The 14,675-nt window shown below is 35.1% G+C and overlaps 1 protein-coding gene across 1 annotated transcript; it reads left to right on the forward strand.

Moving 5' to 3' along the window:
- Positions 1 to 8,200: 8,200 nt before the first annotated feature.
- Positions 8,201 to 11,571, forward strand: LOC126682996 (uncharacterized). The gene is made up of 8 exons (XM_050378805.2): positions 8,201 to 8,585; positions 8,682 to 8,966; positions 9,235 to 9,294; positions 9,399 to 9,608; positions 10,328 to 10,446; positions 10,545 to 10,642; positions 10,775 to 10,899; positions 11,006 to 11,571. The coding sequence occupies exons 1-8, from the start codon at positions 8,382 to 8,384 to the stop codon at positions 11,165 to 11,167; spliced, it is 1,263 nt and encodes a 420-aa protein (XP_050234762.1). The 5' UTR covers positions 8,201 to 8,381; the 3' UTR covers positions 11,168 to 11,571.
- The last annotated feature ends 3,104 nt before the right edge of the window (positions 11,572 to 14,675 follow it).

The following is a 14,675-nucleotide window of genomic DNA, read 5'->3' on the forward strand; positions in this document are numbered from 1 at the left end:
TTTGCTTGAGTTTTTTAGCCTCCGAATTAATACTTGTAACTTGACACTGATCCTATTTGAACCTAGATTCTCGGATTAATACCTACTTGCGAGTAAATCCAGTCTGAACTTTAGGTTCCGGATTGACTTATACCTGGACGTGATTCTTGGGTTACCCCTGGTGACTCGTGAATTATAACTTGTGACTTTTCAATCGAACTTAAGCACAACCAATTAAAGTATCAAACCTAAACGGAACCTACCTACAAATTCAAAGATTCGAGCTTGGAATTATTTTCACGCAAACATCTTTTGGCGACTCCACTGGGACATCAGTTTATAGTTAGCACAAAAATCGGTGACTTAAAAGACGATCAAAGGTATACCTGATCAATAAGCCGTTCATTAGCCGAAAGGAAGAAAATACTTTTTGACGGCATTGACCCGAACATTGAAGAGATTATGGCTAAGGATAAGAACGTACCACCATCAAACAAAAATATCGGGGGGTTAAGTTCCTCTAATCCTCTAAGCAAGGACTCGTCTCACGGGTTTGAGGACGATTCGGCCGATTATGTGAGGGACCTACCTCCAACTCGGCCATCTCTCTCTCTTGTCGATTTTACTCAGTTGAGGAATGAGATTGCCTCAGAAAATCGGCTAATGTTCGATGGAGTCATGAATCAAGTAGGGGTGACCTTAAAAAACTTGATGACTGACCACTCCATTGTTCAAAAAGAGATCAGGGAGAGCGTGGCTAAAATGGATAACTCCATTGATACCTTAGCCAAATTACTGACCGGGCAACACATCGCCGAGACAGCCAACAAAAGGGTTGATATCGGCGGAACCCCAGCTCGGATCGGCCATCGGGTAGGAGCCGATCAAGCTCCACAACATAACCGAACCAGCTTGCAGTATGGGACGGTCAGGATTTTAAACAGGTACGAGCCGAAGTCAAGTGCTGTAGGAGAATTTCCAGCCCATAGGCCAGGAAAGGAAGTAGTAACCGAGCCTCTTATCAACTTACAACAAAATCCACAACAAAATCCAACTCAAGAATCTTTCACGGGAGTGGAAGAAATGTCGAACCGAGATGAAGTTGGGGACTATGATCGTTCTAGGTTAGCTGATGAGCTAGAGAAGTTGGGAGTTGATGTACGACCTATACAAAGGCCGTCATATGTGAAGCCATATGTGGATTGGATTGACAAGTTGTACCCTTTTCCAAGAGGATATAAGGTACCTGAGTTCAGCTTGTTTTCTGGCGAGGAGAAGAGCCAGTCAATTGTAGAGCATGTGGCAAGGTTCTCAGCTCAATGCCAATAAGCTGGGACACATGATTTTTGGAAGCTGAGGTTATTTGCGAGTTCACTAACAAAAATGACTTTCACATGGTACTCCCATTTAACACCGAACTCAGTCGGCTCTTGGAAAGACTTGGTGAATAAATTTCATGAGGAATTTTATAGAGCACCGCCTGATGTTACTTTAGCCAACTTAGTTCGAAATTCACAGTTACCTAGTGAGACTGCTGAAAAGTACATAGCAAGGTTAAGAAACCTGAGAACTCGTTGCATGACATCTATTGCCGAGTCAGACTGTGTACTTATGGTAGTAAAGGGAATGAATTTTGCTATGAGAGAGCACTTTGAGGGACACCGATTCAGAGATTTGTTCGAGGTTACAAATAGTGTAATGAGCTACGAGAGGTTGCTAAAAGAAAAAGAACAAATGAGAGGTGCCTCAAAGGGAACTTATTATCGAGACCAACTAGATATAGCTGTGGTAAGTGACGAAAGTGATAGTAACGAGGAGTCTGATGAAGAAATTAATCTGGCCAAATTTTTGGGCAAAAAGCCTCAAGAGTGTGTAGCATTGAGGAAGCCTGGCTTTTCGAAGAAAAGTAAGAATTCGGCTATACAGAAAGATTATACTTTTGATCTCACCAAGGCAGATGACATTTTTGATGCTTTGCTAAAAGATGGTCAAATTGTCTTAGGTGAGGGGCATGTGATTTCACATGCTGACTAGAGAGCAGTCGAGATTACTGCAAATATCACAATTCATGGAGGCGTAGTATGAACAATTGTGTCAATTTCAGAAACGTGATACAGAAGGCTATAACCGAAGGAAAATTGTTGTTTCCAAGCAAGAAGGAGGCCGAAGCTAAATGCATTACCATAGGCATGGTTCGGCCAAACTTGGATGGAATGTTAGGAAGAGGTCAGGTGATGGAAATATGGAATCCAAAAAGACCAAGGCACCAGGTAGAGAATGAAGCTCATGGGAGGAGTAATGACCCAGTGGAAAGGGGTCGAAATCAAACACCTGAAGTAACTTGCCCTGCGTGTAAAACCTATTTTACAGTAGGTCACCCTCGAGAAGATGCAAAAACATTTAAGCCTAGGTCACCTACCAGAGAATGGCAAAAACATTAACCTAGGCGAGAGGTTGGAACTACTGTTTTAGGAGAATTTTTCGGCCAACAGAAGATCAGCCTCGAATGAGTAAAACTCAAAAGAGTAGAATGCAAAGGCTGAGACAAAGAATCTCGGTAGCTGGTCGATACACCAAAAGCAGAGAGTAAGAAACCGGTGGTGGAAGTCACATCAGTTCGAAGGCGTTTGGTGTTCCCAGGCGAACCTATCAAGCAACCAAACCGACTGGTATCAGTAAAAGCTGATAGGTCGCGATCACCACCTAAGAAGGTACGCAAGATCTGGGTTGAGAAGAAGAGAGAGGTGACAAAAGTTGAGGATGATCAGGTGAAACAAAACCAGGTTGAAAAGGAGGCACCGCTCCCTAATGTTGAAGTGATAGATAAAATTTAATATAAAGATGTAGTGGTCTCTAATAACAATGGGCAATTAAAGGCTAAAAGTTACGAGTGAGGTTAATGTGGTTACACTGCCCGATTCTTTTCGCAATAAGCCTGGCCAGAAATGCATGCTAGATGGTGATGTAGTGATGCCTGATGATGAAGAATCAGGAAGCTCAGATGTGGTGTCACTTAGTAAACCGCCAACTCGAATGACAAGACATATTCGACCATTATATATTAAGGCTGATATTAACAAAGTACCGGTCAATCGGATCTTGATCGATAATAGAGCAAGGGTAAACATTATACCTGCCCGTATGTTGAAGAAGCTCGGAGTTGAACGAGATCATTTGGAACCTACTGATGTCTACATGACTGACTTTGCTGGCGGAGAGATTCCAGCTGAAGGGTACATCACCCTAAAGGTGAAAGTAGGCCGAGTAGATACTGAAGAAGATTTCTTTGTTGTTAATGCAAGAAGTGGCTACAACATCTTACTCGGCCGTGACTGGATACATTCAAACATGTGCATACCATCCACTATGCATCAAATGTTAATAATATGGCATGACGATGGTGTGGCAGAGGTAGTACAAGGTGATCCAAACCCTTTTGGGGAGGATAGTAACATGCTTGAAGCTCTGCTGTACGATGGGCAAATCAAAGATATTCAGTCACTTAGCTCATAGAACCGCAATACTTCGCGACTCGTAGTCACCGCAGATCGGCCAATAGCAGTAACCCTTGGGGGCAAAGGCCGATCCACTATACTTTAAAAGTCTGATGATCAGTAAACATCAAGAGATTAGGAGTAAGGTTAGGGACCTAGAGGGTAATAGCATGGTGCTTTCAGCTGAGTGCATATATGAGGATCAAGAACAAGATCCAACCAACTTGTTGAAAGTAACTGACTTGCGAGTAACCTCAGGAAAATTGGAGGATGGCTTTGCTCGGGTGCAAGATGAGCTCAGATCACGATATGTAATTTGGGAACCTGGTGGTCTAGATCGGCACTTAAGTGTGCATTTTCAAAATTTGAACTTAACTTCGCCCAGGGATGAGTACCATATGCCGATCGCCGACATGCGAGTAGAAGGTGTGGCTGGACATACATCCTTAACGTCTTTGGATGCACTCATGGTACAAATCAAGTACCGATTGCAAAAGAGGACGTCTTCAAGATGGCTTTCCGTTTGTTCTGGACCGATTGGCGCTTATAAGTACGTAGTGATACCATTCAGACTTAAGCGAACATCTGGCCGATCGACGGGTAATTTCTTAGGTTTCTTGGTTCACCATCGGGGGGAGGAAATGGATAAGAAGAAGGCGAAAGCAATAATAAATATTGAACCACCTAAGACCAAGAAACAACTCTAGTTCGGATAAGTTGGCCGAATTTCTAAAGTTTTTGAACTTAAATACCCTTGTTTCGAAAGTTCCAGAAAAGAAAAGTTAAGTATCAAAGCCCACAAGATAATGTCAAACTAGACTATGCTAAAAAGATCGTTGATCAGCTTCCACTTTTCGGCGTACTCCTTGCAAGCTTCATCATACTGAGGTTGTTTGGTAGTGAGTTCGTTCTTGAGGATGGATCACCGTTTTTTCGGAGGTACACCTTTAGCCAAGCCAACTCCAAACCTTTCTTGGAGAGGGTTCAGCAATTTCACCCTTACAAATATCAATCTTGGGGGCAAGGTGAAATTCGACACTTGGGTGAAGTTTGACACTTAGGTGAAATACCAATCTTGGGGGCAAGGTCCTTCCCTTCATTACTCAAATTTTGGACTTGCTCATCTAGGAGGGTGGGTCTCTTCAAGCTTCTTGTCTTCATACTTGCGCCAAATATGACTTGCCGAAACAACAAAGTTTTTTACCTAGAGTAGGTCGGCATGTTTTTGCGTACCTAAGGTTAAATGTTTGGCACTTAGGTGAAATTCATTCCTAAGATTAAAATTTTGATACTTAGGAGAAATTCGACGCTAAGGTTAAAAGTTCGACACTTGGTGAAATATGGCACTTGGGTGAAGTTTGGCTTTTAGGTGAAATTTGTACCTTAAAATTTTGACGCCTAAGTGAAATTTGGCGTTTTGGTGAAGTTTGGCAATTAGGTGAAGTTTGATGCTGATGAGAAATTCCACAGCCTAAGGGTGTAATTTTGCAACCTAAGAATTAGCACATAGGTAAAATTTCGCAAGAAAAAAGGCTCGACCTAGGGGTGGTTTGGCCATTAGAGGTTCGACCAAATGGAGGTTTGGCCATGAGAGGTTCAACCAACATCATGAAGTTCGACACTTGTGAAAAATTCGACGCTTAAGTGAAGTTTGGAACCTAGGTGAAATTTGATATTTAGGTGAAGTTTGTCACTTAGGTGAAATTCGTACCTGAGGTTAAAAGTTCGACATTTGTGAGAAATTCGACACTTAGGTGAAGTTTGAAACTTTGGTGAAATTTGACACTGGGGTGAAGTTTGTCAATTAGGTGAAATTTGTACCTAAGGTTAAAATTTCGACACTTAGGTAAAATTCGGATTTTGGGTGAAATTTGGAACTTAGGTGAAATTTGTACTTAAGGTTAAAAGTTCAACACTTAGGTGAATTCGTACCTAAGGTTGAGAGTTCAACACTTAGGTGAAATTTGACATTTGGGTGAAGGTTGAAATTCAGGTGAAATTTATACCTAAGGTTCAAGATTTAAAGATCATACCTAAGGCTGGTAATTTTTCACTTAGGTGAAATTCGTAGCTAACATTAAAAGTTTGACACCTAGATGAAATTTGGTGCTTAGTTGGAATTGGTACTTTGGTAAAATTTGATAGTTTAAGGGTATTCCTTACAACCTAAGTAATTCGGCGAGATGGTTCAAGTTTGGTGAGGTTACTGAGGTTGGTGAGTTGATTGGTTCTGTGGGTTCGACCATTTAGCCTCATCTGAGTTCAGCAATTGGGTAAAATCAGTTCGGCAACTCGGTGGGTCAATTTGGCAACTCAGTGGGTCAGCTTGTTAACTCGACGAGTTAGTTCGTTAATTCGGCGAGTTAGCTCGTTAACTCGGTGAGTCAACTCGGCGAGTCAGATCAGCGAGTTTTATATAGGTAGGCTTGAGCTCGTTTTTGCGGTACCTCTGGTTCTGACAAGTTTCAGCACAATAAAAGCTAACTTGGATTCAACGATTTCAAAGATTAAAAAGTTTTAATGGTAAGTTTAGCACCAAGTTTGGCATTTTTTTTATATGAATTCTGTCTTCGACTTGGTTCGACAGCGAATTAGTGAGTTTGGCTCTGAGGTTCGTCTGATAGCAGGGTCAGTGATAGGTGCGGCAGCCCGGAGGTGGAGTTTGTTCAGCGACAAAATTCAGCAGGGTGGTTCGGATGATGAAGTTCGGCAAGGACAACCTCAAGTTAGTTCGGCAAAGCTTAAATTGCTTCGGCGCTATTGGAGTTTTTAGCGGGGTTAGTTCGGCAAGTTTTGCATTCGACTGAGGTTAATATTAGAATTTTGGATCAAGATTAAGCAAGCTCAATATTTTGAATATCAAGCTTGTTGGGGGCATTGCTTACACTGATCCAAAATATTGCTGAATTATGAGTGCGTGGATCATGAGCTGAGTTGGGCGTATTTGGGCATGCGGCCTGTTCAGCAAAGTAGATTAGAATTTCTATTATTTAGTTCTTATTTATTTAGAGTTTTAGTCATATTAGAATAGGTTTTCCTATTTTAGGGGGCTGTCTCTATAAATAATTAATTTTTCATTTAATAAAGGTGACACATCAATTATCAAACAAACCAAAAACCAAAGCGCAGGCTTTTTATCTTAATATCCGGATTAAATTTAAATTAGGAGTAGATTTGACATTAATTCTGCTTGAGTTTCTTAACCTCCGAATTAATACTTGTATCTTGACATTGATCCTATTTGAACCTAGGTTTTCAGATTAGTACCTACTTGCGAGTAAATCCCGCTTGGACCTTAGGTTCCCGAATTGACTTGTACCTGGACGTGATTCTTGGGTTACCCCTGGTGACTCGTGAATTATAACTTGTGACTTTTAAATCGAAATTAAGCACAACCGATTAAAGCATCAAATTTAAACGGAACCTACCTACAAATTCAAAGATTCGAGCTTGGAATTATTTTCACGCAAATAATTTCAAATCTCAAAAATAACTCTAACATTGTGAAAACATATAAAAAACACAAAAAACAAACAATGTTAAACGAAAATGTTAAAAAATATCATTTTGATATGTTTTCAAGACGTTATGGTCATTTTTGAAATCTAAAAAATGAGTTGCTTGTAAAAGACACAAATTATACATTAGGATAATTCTTTGACCTTTTCCTTTTTTAATTATAAATATAGACCTCATGTGGACCTCATGTGTGGCAAATATGTGAGGACCGACTTTTTATAGAAGATGGAACTCAATTGTAAAATGAAGAGACGTAATCATGTAATTTCTTCTAAAGGGATTAAATAACTATATTTTTTTAAAAAATAAAAAATATTTATATTAAAAAGAAAATTAGGGACAGATGCCCCCTCAAATTATACACCTGGTTCCGCCCCTGATCCTATATTCATACATACACTATGAACGAGGAAACAAATCCCGGAAGGTCCTACTCTTTCTGTATCATTTGGTTGCATTTTTTTTACTATGATTCAGATTATTATTATTTCTATTTTTATTTACTTTTCTTATGTGTGGATATGTAATTTTTCCTTGACGAGCTCGTAATTAATTTAATAGATAGCAAAAGCGAACTTACAACCCCTTTGTTATAAGTTTCTGATCTAATATTATTCTTTAGTTTAAGACACTCTCAAATCATATGAAGGCTTTATTTTATTTTTTTAATTACGTATTATGAATATTGAAATGTAATATAATGCCGTCCACTTGCAATATGTTTAGTGCTTGGTCCTCCATTCCCTACACTAACAAAACGACATGTTATTAATTATTTAATCTATAAAGCCATTTATTTTATAAGATCAATCATCATATCTATTACCATAACATTTTAGGACATAACTGAGAGAGCACTGATATTTACTGATTAATCCAATTTTAACTATAACATATTGAAAATTCATGCTTTAAATTGTAAAAATTATGTTAAACATCATAAAATATTCTCGATCTATTTCATTTTAAAAGCGTCATTTTAATTTAACATAAAAATTAAAAAAACATTTATTACTATAAAGTTTTTTAAAATGTAACTTATTATACTGTCATTTCATAATTTAGTTTGTTACCTTTTCTTTTAGAAGATTCTAAATATTACTACTATGAGTTAATATAAACATGACAAGATTTAAATATAATATAAAAAATATGCTAAATTTAGGGTAGTATTGATTTGACCCCAAAGATAAAAACAAACATTCACTGAAAATTACACAAATGAGTGGATGTGTGGATCATATGTTAACACCCAAATGCTTAATTTTTGCTGATTAATATTATGCTCTTTCCACATGAACAACACAACATCACGCCTCTATTTATCTTCCCCCCTCATTATTTTCCTTGACACCTTTTATTTTTCTCTCAGGCATTAAATCAAACACCATGACTGCATTAGCTGCTGCTTCATCTTCCCCATGGATTCTCAGAATTTCTCCCTCCAAATCTTCAAGATTCCAATCCTGCCCTTCCCCTCGTGTGATCTGCCGTGCAGGATCTCAATTCGAATCGCAACCCGAATCGAATGACCTGAATTTTATTCTCCATGATGCATTAGATTCATCAGGGATTAACACCACAAGTGCTAGAGTAATTTAATTAAACTGAATAAATTCGTTGACTTTTGAGATTCTTTGATTAGATGGTTTAATGGGTACTTGTTTTTTTTTTTTGGGTTTATGACAGGATGCAAGAAAAGGATTCATGGCACAAATTCAGAAATTAACTGCTATAGAGAGGGAGACAAGTATTTGTATTAATAGACGTGTGGATTTGGCTAAAACTGCACTTTGTATTGGAGCTGAAGATGATTCATTGATTTCACATTCTTCAGTTCCACTGCCTGTTGATGCTTTTGTTGACAGATTGTATGATCTTTCAATGTCTTTTTGTTCCGACTCTGGCACTTCACTCAGTGCTTCTCCTGAGAAGTTTCTTGATTCTTTGGAGAAGTTTTTGTTCATCAAGAAGGTATCTTTTCCAACTTTTTAAGGTCAAAGCTAGGTAGCACGGGCACTTCGTTCGATCAACGTTTCCCGTTTCTAAAATGTTTCGGACACGAAACTTAATTTATTACATAAGAAACATTAAAATAACACCGTTGTCTATGTCCGAGGGTCCCGTTACCCTGTGTCGTGTCCGTGTTACCCGTCAAAGGACTTTTTTTGATCTTTTTTAATTTATTGAGTTTTACTAGTTGATGACTTATTTTTCCTTGATCTGCTTGTTTCTTGATCAGGGTTTTAGAAGAAACAGTGGAAAGTTTCAGTTAGACCAGCAGGCTTTATATCTTCATTCTGTAAGATACGTTTTTTTTATAGTTATTAAGCTTTTAACTTGGTTGATGTGGAATATGTTATCTTGAACTGACTTTTTGTTTGTTTAAATTGATATATGGAGTAGGTTCTGACTCATAGAACGGGTTCAGCTGCTATGCTTTCGATTATATACTGTGAAATCTTGAAGCTGCTCAGAATGTGGTCTCTAATAGAATTCGACTGTGAACTTTTCTTTCCTCGTGATCATCTTGGTCTACCTAAAGGATACCATAAGCTGAAAAGTGCAGAGTCTGATCACCCTCATATAATGACTACGCAAACTTTGTTGGAGGAGGTATGTTGGAGTGGTTTTTGTGTTAATTACCTTGATAGTTTCTATTGTCTATCTTTGAGTCTGTTTTAGTTTTACTCAACAGTTTCTGTGCAGTGGTCATTCAGGTTATATGCGACTATGAGGTGTTCATTACTGAGTTTTATGATATTCTGAAATTAGAAGCGGCTTAATCAATTGGGTTTGAGAATCAATTACGGATTGAATATGTGTTATGTTCCATTCTCTATTTATATGTTCATTTTAAAATCTATCAAAGATGGTAGTTGATGCTGTATGTGATAATGATGCAAAAAGGAAAAGGAGAGCAATGTAGATACAGAGTAATACAAGGATTATTCATAAATTTGCTACCTTGGTAATAGTTATCCTTGGACATTTATGAGAAAGCATAGAACTCGGAATTTGTCTTGTTGCACAAGTTTAAAGTAATCCTCTTTGTAACTTTAAGTAGTACCTTTTCAGCAATATACTTCTTTACTGATATTAGAACATTAATGTTTACATCAACGATTCGCCGTACTTATTTACTGATATTAGATCTTAAGTAAATGCATTTTAGTTTAGCTTTTATTTGAGGTATAATGGTAGGTTTCATTGCATGTTGTTAGCATTTGTGATTTTTGTTGTGCTGTATTTTTCTGCCTCAGGTTTCCCATCAAATAGTATGTTCGCGGTTCCTCCTAGCTTTTTTTCCCCTGACGATGGTCTTTTTTGTACAGATTTTGGGTACTCTGAAGGAGACTTTCTGGCCATTTCAGCACAATCACTCTAAGAGTCCATTTTTAAGGGCAGCAGATGCTGCCAATTGTATTGACAGATCAATCACTGCTGAACAAAGGTATGTAGTTTGTGCTATTGATTGTGAAGACAGAAGATCAACATTCTTGATGTAGTTGAGCTAACATGTAAATCATGCAAACATTTTCCCTCTTGCAGTGGGTTTCAGCTGGCTTCTGCAAAGGCGGCCCAGCACAGGCTAGATCGCGGTGTTTGGACCAGTGTACGCTTCGGTGATATGAGACGTGCTTTATCTGGTATCTACAAAATGACATTATGCTTTATTTGTTTCGCTTGCCTTTCGTCTTTTGTTGGTAACAGACTTGATTAGAGGAGATTACCTGCAATTGATTTCTTAAGGGAACTCTTCATACTTTTTTTTGCTGCAGCATGTGAACGACTAATAGCCATAGAATCTGATCCAAAAGAATTAAGAGATTACAGTGTTCTTCTCTACCATTGTGGATTTTATGAACAATCTCTGCAATATCTCAAGTTATATAAAGAAAAAAAGGTACTTTCTGCACAGCAAAGCTAAGAACTTGTATATGTTTTCCTGAGGTTACTTCCGAACTTGTATACGGAAAATAAACTGGATTAATTTTGTTGATTAATTGCAGAGTTCTTCATTACAAAAGCTACCATCTAATGAGTCTAGCATTCTCGAGGAGGATGCTGTGGACAAATTGATGATACGCCTTACCTTGATATCAATGGAGGAAGGTTGGAGCAAGCCTTCACAAGTTAGAAATTTTCTCGGAAATATTTCTGACCCGTGGTAGACTTATACTGTTTCAGACATAACAAAAAAAGCCTTATGCTCTGTTGTCTCTAAGCGCAGTTTAAAACTCAATCATGTGAAGTAGAAAAAAGTAATCTCCGAAAAGGTTGAAATTATAGAGATTACCGGCAATAGCATGACCGGTTTCAATGGATGTTTGCATACTGAATTTTCTTGGGAGTGGATTTGGATCGCACGGATGGAAGTATGTTTTTGATTCTTAACAGCCTCCTTTTGTCTTCTCTTTTGCAGAAGCTCAAGATGCTAAGCTGGTAATGTTTAGCATTATTTGTAAATAGTTTGTATGTGTAAGGTATAACAGTACCTTCTTATATGACACTGTAATGAAGAAAAAATGTAATAACAATAAGTTAAATTAATCCAGTTTATTTAATATATTTAATATTTTTTGTGTTCCTTATTTAATATATTTTTTGTTAATTTTAATATGTTTGTTTTTAATATCCTAACCGTGGCTTTTCACACGCTATGAAGAATAGACGTGATTGGATTTATTTTTAAGAGTTATAAATTAAATTATTAAAATAGGTCAAGTTTGATTTATTTAAATCCATTTCATAAATTCAATGACCGTAATAATTCTTTGCTCATTCTTAAACCCACCATTCAATGTTTCATGGCTTGGAAGCATACCTATCTTTAAAGAAAACCCCAACTCTTTCCATCATTAAATTGAAAATTACGAACCTGAAGATAAGCAAGGAGTATCCGTCTTTCTAATAAACAAGATGTATTGAAGAATTTTTTTAAACTGAATCGAAATAACAACTCCATAGCAGAATGAAAAGAGAATCTCTGCAAAATATAAAATGATTCATTTTCAAATTTCTGCAGCCTTTATGAAAGTTAAACTTTTGTTCGGAGATAGAAGCAAGACTGCTGCTCAAAAGTTCCATGGCTAACACAGAATGACAGGTGGCATAAGAGAACTCACACATCTCATAATAACCAGATTTATGAAAGCATTAAGAAATTAAAATTTTAGGATACTCATCATCTTGTGACATTCTACTGCCTGACGCTTATACCATATCAACATAACTTGTTGGTTAATGTAAACAAATTTAAGTAATTTATAATGCTATCATTAATTAATTAAGATTTGATATCTGGTGCAATTTGAATCTGAGATCAGTCCTGGCATTGTAGAGTTTGATTAAAATATATAGTATTTAAATTTAATCTCATTTATCCAAAATTTATGTAATTTATTTTGATAGTTAAATTTTCTTTTTCAAAAATTCCAGTGAACCGTAGAAGAATATATATATATATATATATATATATATATAGAAAGTAGACATAATTATACATTTATACTAAACATTGCTAGAAATTGGAAAATCAGCGATGAATTTTAGCAATGAACGAGAATCTTGAGTTGATAATGATAGATATGAAGTAAGTTGAATGATTTATAAGGGCTTGACCATCATTGAAGTTTTAAATTCTTTCATTTCAGTCACTGAACTATTTTAAATAGTTCAGTGACTGAAATGACAAAATTTAAAACTTCAGTGACCTTCAGAATCAATTACCCTATTTATAATCTTAAATAATTAATTATCCTATTTATAATCTTAAACGACTTTTGAATTTTGCTAGTTATTATACTTTAAATATTTATCAGACGTATATAATTTTATTTTTAAAAGAAAATTTTAGGTCAAATTATGCAAACATGATAAGTTTTTAGGTGGAAAAAAAATAAATTCCGGCTGCAATCTAAGTATTTTTAGCCGGAAAATATCAAAATAAAAATAAATTGAAAATTCAGTGATAAAAAAAATTCAATGACTGGAATGAAAAAAGTTAAAATTTACCTTCAAAATCGATTATCCGATTTATAGCCTTAAACAATCAAATAATGTAGATTTTTTTTTAAAATTCAACTTCTTAAAGCACAACGGAACCCACTTTCTATCATAAGTTTCGACCAATTCACAAGGCAAGAGTATATTACTATCCACAAACCATTTTCCAAAAGTCGGTCAATGCAAGACTTTCCATACTTTCAATTTTGTGTGGCTTTTGGAAAAGATGCATTGTTTATATAGCAATGCATATCTTTCATAATTTGGATAAATATTGCTATTCTTTCGGAAAATTTATTCAATGTAACCATTATATCATATTATTTGTATAACAAACTAATTATATGTTAGTTATATAAAAAATTTAATGATTAAAAAAATAAATAATAATTAAAAAATTCTCTATCATAAATAATAATTTACTTGCTGTAAATATGATATGGCACAACCATTCTTTTGGTAACCAAAATCTAGATTATTATCAAGGATATATATATATATATATATATATATATATATATATATATATATATATATATATATATATATATATATATATATATATATATATATATATATATATATATATATATATATATAATATTTAATTAATTTGTATGTTTAATATAAATTATATTCTTTGCATTTCTAATTAAATGTCGTTTTAAAATAAAACGCAAATTAAAAAGATGAGTTAATACATAATAAAATTACTAGATTATTTTTATCAATTATTGTTTATTGATTACTTGTTTTGTACATTTTTAAAAAATGATTTATTGAGAAGATGAAAAAAATAAAAGAAAAAATATAGAAAATCTTCATAAAATTAATTATATCATAAATAATTAAATAGATAAAATTAAATGAGACTATTTTAAATAAAAAATAATGTTGCACCTTGAAATTTTTCAAAAAGTTATAAAATATTATATCTGTAAAATTCTAAAATGATATACTCACTTCGTCCCGTTTAAGAAGAGACAAATGAGTTTTTTGCACTAACATTAATAAAATAAGACAACATTTAATTTTATTATGTGTGTCCCTATTAACTAGTGCAATATCGCCTAATAGAATAAATGTATTGTAAATTGAATTACAATTAAAACACATTAAAATAACTAAAGAGATAAAAATGAAAATTCAATATAAAATAGCATAAAAAACACAATATGGTCTTTTTAGACGGGACACATAAAAATAAAATATGTCTCATCTTGAACGAAAAGGAGGTAGTATATCAAGAATTGGAGGGAGTGGTCGTTAATAATAGGTCTTTATTTGGGAATACTCCAAGACTTGAACAATTAATGAATACTCCAAATTCCAAAGACTTGCCATTATTCCAAGTCTTCAGCATTCTTTCAAAATTTGTATATAAATAGCTTTATACTTGATGAAATATACCTATCTCTAAAGAATACCACAAACCTGAGGATAAACAAGGATTATCCGTCTTTCTATTTTGTGTGGCTTTTGGAAAAGATGCACTGTTTATATAGCAATGCATATCTTTCATACTTTGGTTAAATATTGCTATTTTTTCGGAAAAATTATTCAATGTAACTATCGTATCGTGTCATTCGTGTAACAAACTAATTACACGCTAGTTATATAAAAGTTTTAATGATTAAAAAAAAATTATAAAATTTAAAACTTCAGTGATCTTCA

This window comes from Mercurialis annua, linkage group LG5 (genome assembly GCF_937616625.2).
Source record: "Mercurialis annua linkage group LG5, ddMerAnnu1.2, whole genome shotgun sequence".
NCBI lineage: Eukaryota > Viridiplantae > Streptophyta > Magnoliopsida > Malpighiales > Euphorbiaceae > Mercurialis > Mercurialis annua.